The sequence below is a fragment of the Podarcis filfolensis genome (assembly GCF_964270895.1).
Source record: "Podarcis filfolensis genome assembly, contig: HAP1_SCAFFOLD_409, whole genome shotgun sequence".
NCBI classification, from domain to species: Eukaryota; Metazoa; Chordata; class Lepidosauria; order Squamata; family Lacertidae; genus Podarcis; species Podarcis filfolensis.
In genome coordinates, this window is record NW_028149257.1 from 1 (window position 1) to 5,339 (window position 5,339).

Here is a 5,339-nt window from a genome sequence, read left to right on the forward strand (position 1 = left end):
CACACCTCTCTGTTCTGAAAGCAGTAGATCTCTGAAGTGTCATCATCTCCCCCTGCTTCCCCCCCATTTGCATTATGAACATTAAACTTCAGCTTTCTTTTCTTTCCCTGACATTATATATATATATATATATATATATATATATATATATATATTCAAATGCTGGTATTCTGTAAATCTTCGAAACGGAACTGATAATTTCTTAAATATGCAAGTATACAGAGGTCTCCACACAGTTTCGGTATATCCTTCCTGAGTTTCAAAGTCACACTAAAAACATATAACCTCTGTCAAAATTTACTAAAATAGCTTTTTCTTCTTTGCCGTATCAGAAATAATTGCCCCTTGCATTTACAGTGTCTTTACGATGGGAGGTTGCGAGAGGGAACTGAATCAATGTTAGGCAGTAAAGTGGCAGGAAAAAGGTAAAGAACATACAGTTTTCTACAGTTGGAAAACAAAGTATTGCTCATAAAAGGGAACATTCACCATGAACGAACAATGAGCGTGATTCAGTCCATGTCAAATACTTCTGAAGCCCAAAGAATTCTAGATACTGCAGTTTGTCACAAGTGCTGGGAATGCTAGCTCTGCGAGGGTTAAACTACAGCTCCCAGGATTCTTTGGGGGTTGAGACAAGTTTGCAGTCTAAGGGGGCAAACCCCAGCTGCAAATTGCGGAGGGCAGAATGGGGCACAGAGCAGCAGAGCCACCATTCCATTTACAGCCTTGTCCTGGTGGCAGGCGATGAAGGTTGGGCAAGAGGATTGCTGTATCAGCCTGCAGCTCATGCAGCCATCATGCCCAAGTAGAACAAGATGCCATCACATGACAGCAGTGGGACAAGCTCCTGCGATGCCAAAACTGGACGATTGTTCACCATGTGCATATAGGTCAGCCATGTCAGCTCAGAGTTGGAACGGACAAATATGCAAGCGTCAGTTTCTCACCCCCCCATCCCAAATCTGGTTTGCCCCATTTCTGCATCACGTTGTGAACTGTATTATAAATCCACATGGAAAATTTGTACTCATTTAAGCGCCTGTTTTTGTACTAATGCACACATTTTTGCAATAATCTCCCCCTATTTTTGAACATACTTTTTTTTTACTAATATGCATGTTCCTCTCATACATGCTTTTCTTTGTATGCATATTCTGCTGGGAAAACAGCACCATTTGGAGAAGTGTCAGTTCAAATGATAGCTGTAGTTTTGGTCTGCACATAGTTTCAGAAGGTCCAGATTTCATGAATCTGCATTAAAATGAATGGATTTATCTTTCTTTGTCTTTCCCCTAAAGCTTGGGGACAATATCTCTTCTATATTATACGTAAGAAAGGGCTGGCATTCAGCTGAAGAGGCAGTCAGTAATTTTCTTTTCCCTAAGAGAAGGGGAAATTGTTAGAAGTCACCATCCACACTACATCCTGACAAGACAGTGCAAGCATTCTGCTTCCTGAGAACCATATTTTGTACAAACGTTGAAGGACCCTGGTAGACCTGCTGTTTCTACACCCGAGTCCACGGCTGGCTTCAGCCTCTTGGTTTGTTTACCTTCTTCTTCTTCTGTATTCCAAAGCCAACTTCATATTGATACCTAGCTATCAAATATAGAAACATGTAAACAGAAGGTGCGTTGCCAAGAAGACAAGATTCCAGTCGCCACAGCACGCTCATTCGGTGGGGGAGAGCACAGGACAGGGTAAGCAGGAACAAGATGTACAACTTTAAGAAAAGCATTGTTGGAATTCACAAAATGGCGCCCTTTCGCATTCACTGTCCCCCTATCTACAAGGTCTCAGTTTTGAACTGGTCATTGTTATTTAAAGCAGGAGACGGCTTGCTCTTCTGAACTTCGGTCCCTGCTTTGGATGTGTCCTGAAAAAGCAGCCTCGGCACCCATAAGGACATTAAGATCCGTTTGTATTCCTTCCGGAAGTTTTGGTTCAGAAGTCCGTAGATTATTGCGTTAAGGCAACTGTTGAAGTAGGCCATGAAGTAACTCACCACAAACAACCACTCGGGAACCCTGGGCGCTATTTCAGAAGGGTTGATGGCGACAGCCAGCCCAATGAAGTTCAGCGGCGCCCAGCAAAAGGCAAAGATCACAAACACAACAAACATGGTGACAAAGTTCCTGAAGTCACTCGGCTTCAGCCTCAGCTTGACTTCTGACTTTACTCTCCTCCGCACTTGGATCACCAGGATCCAGATTCGAAGGTAGCAGAAGCTCACGATGGTGATGGGCAAGATGAAGTGGATGACGACCACGGCAATGGTATAATAGGAGCTGGCCGTCTGGGTGAAGGTGCACGAATAGATGCGTGGGTCGTACTTGAGAGAGCCGACGAAAAAATTGGGCACCGTCGCGATAACTGTCAGCACCCAAATCAAGCAGACGTACATCATGGTGTTCCACCAACTGTACACTTTGTCGTATGCAAAACTGTGGCATATGTAGCAGTACCTGTTGATTGCGATGGCGGTGATGTTGAAGATGGAGCCAATGACACTCAGTCCCATCACAAAGCCGCTTGCTTTACAGTGCATATCCCCCAAGGACCAGCCATTGTGGAAGATGGCCGAGAGCACTAAAGGGAAAGGGTACAAGGCCACCACTAAGTCTGCCAGGGCCAGGCTCACCACAAATGCATTACCTAGGAGAAGGAGAGAGAAAGAGAAAACACACACACAACAATAATTAATTGGACATCCCAACTCACAGGAAACTAACAAGCACCTTCAAGTGACAAGTAATAAGGAGCAGCAGAATACCAGAATTGCATGCCTGTTAAGACTGAAAATCCAACTCTAAAATATGGACACTCCCCAAAAACTGAATATTGTGTTCTACCAACCTATGCCCACCTGAAGAGTCTGAGGGACAATCACCCAAACACAACACTATGTCTTCACATAGTGGTCTTCAGAGGGTGCAGTTGGGGGGTGGGGAGTTGGTGGCTGTCTCTCAGTAATAGTCAGGAAGATATCTGCCATTGATCTGCCAGTAAGTCTCCCTTCTGGCCCCTCAAAATGGCTGAAGTCTCCTCACTTTTATTCTCATGATTTGTGATTTAAACTCAGGAGGAGGACACCTGTTGGCCCATGATATGTTAGAAAGCAAGAATACCCAAAGTGATATCCAATTTCAGATGTTGTTGGATCCATCATCCATCACCGTTGGCTATGCTGGCTGATGGGAGTTGGGGGGGGGGGTCCAACATCTGCAGGGCACCATCTTGTCTACCCCTGGTATAAACTTCACAACAGTATGCCTGTCAGTTCATAATCTTCTTTGATTTTGCTAATTGATCAGGATGCTGGCGGATGGGATGACCATGCTCATTCATTTCTCAGAATTGCAAATAAAGTCCTCCATCCCACAATGGGGAAAATAGTAATAATAATAATAATAATAATAATAATAATAATAATAATAATAATTTAATAATAATAATAATTTAATAATAATAATAATTTAATAATACCCCACCCTCCCCAGCCAAGACCGGGCTCAGGGTGGCTAACACCAGGTATAAAAACAATTGATTAAAAACAACTTTAAAACAAGATTAAAATACAACATTAAAATGCAGCCTCATTTCAGTAGAAACTCAAATCAAAAACTTTTTTGGGGATGACAACGTCAAATCTTCACCAAGGCCAACTATCCAGACTGGTCTTATGTGGGCCAGAAAAAAAGCCAGGGAAGTCCCCAAATAAGAGTTCCATCACAGAAAGAGAAAGAAAAGAGGGGAAGGGGATCAAATTGGCTCCAAGCCAAAGGCCAGGCAGAACAACTCTGTCTTACAGGCCCTGCGGAAAGAAATCAGATCCTGCAGGGCCCTGGTCTCATGAGGCAGAGCGTTCCACCAGGCCGGAGCCAGTGTTGAAAAGGCCCTGGCTCTGGTTGAGGCTAATCTGACTTCCTTAGGGTCCGGGACCTCTAGGGTGTTGCTATTTATGGACCTTAAGGTCCTCCGCGGGGCCTACCGGGAGAGGCGGTCCCGTAGGTACAAGGGTCCTAGGCTGTGAAGGGCTTTAAAGGTCAAAACCAGCACCTTAAATCTGACCCTGTACTCCACCAGGAGCCAGTGCAGCTGGAAAAGCACTGGGTGAATATGCTCCCATGGCAGAGACCCTGTGAGGAGCCTCGCTGCAGCATTCTGCACCCGCTGGAGTTTCTGGGACAGCTTTAAGGGCAGCCCCGCATAGAGCGAATTACAGTAGTCAAGCCTGTAATTGCTTCTGGGTTTCAGGAAACCTCAGGAGGGGAAAGTGCTCTTGTGCTCGGGTCCTGCTTGCAAGCTTCTCACAGGCATGTGGTCGGCCACCGGGAGAACAGGGTGCTGGACTGGACAGCCCACTGGCCTGATCCAATAGGCTGTTCTTGTGTTTTTATGTTCCTATGGCCTTAACCAAGCCATTTGTCTCTTAGGTTTCCTGTCCCTAAAATGGTTGCAACACCGATCTCCTTTGCAGGGTTTGCTTATGAGGATGAAACTACTCTTGTTACTCCTTTTGCAAGCTACAAAAAAGGAATGATAACCAACAGCCCCAGTTATGGACTGATGGTTCATGATGCAGTCTGTTTACTGAAGCTAATCAGGTCTGGTCTGGTCGCCGCCCGGATGGGAAGACCACTGGCTTGAGTTCCATGGAGAAAAGAGAGACAGGATTTAAAGGTATCAAATAAAGATATTCTGGAACAGGGACAATGAATCATTTGCCTCTTCTGATAAACGGCACAAACTGAACTGACCTGCAGGAATGTATTTTCCTCTGAGTGATGATGAGCTGCTGGCTTTCAACCACTGATGTTCTGCCACCAGAGCAATTTGGGAAGAAAGCACCTCCTCTATACCCTACCGAAATGCTGACAACAATGTAGAAAACTCAAAGCAATAAGAACCCAATGAAAAGAAACAAAAGCTTTCAAATGCTTAGAAGTCTCTGGGATCCTTGCAATGCATTCCTCCCCTCCTGGCAAAGCAGTGGAAGCTCTTTGTCGATCTTTAAATGATGTTCCTTTCATCACTTTGCTCTCTCTCTATAAAAAGCAATTCCTTTCTCCCCGCCTCCCAACAGCAGGATATTAAAATTGATATTTTTTTTTGGGGGGGAGCGCATTTCTCACAACATTTCTTCCGCAGAATTTGTGGGATGAAGGCCAAGTCAAATCTGCAGTGCCTTTCTAACTGTATTTATAATAGGAAAGCTCTTAATAGTAGGTTTTTGATACCTGGGCAGTAATGGTATGGGGAGCCTTAATTGGATCGCTGTTTGCTTGCCTGCTTTTATGAAAATAAAAGTAATATACACCACTTTGCCCCATATA

At 44.5% G+C, this 5,339-nt stretch overlaps 1 protein-coding gene across 1 annotated transcript; it reads right to left on the reverse strand.

The window, feature by feature from the left end:
* Positions 1-1,789: 1,789 nt before the first annotated feature.
* On the reverse strand, positions 1,790-2,654 carry LOC310755129 (melatonin receptor type 1B; the record flags this gene model as incomplete). The annotated part of the gene is made up of 1 exon (XM_083631817.1): positions 1,790-2,654. The coding sequence occupies exon 1, from the start codon at positions 2,549-2,551 to the stop codon at positions 1,790-1,792; it is 762 nt and encodes a 253-aa protein (XP_083487943.1). The 5' UTR covers positions 2,552-2,654.
* Positions 2,655-5,339: the final 2,685 nt, after the last annotated feature.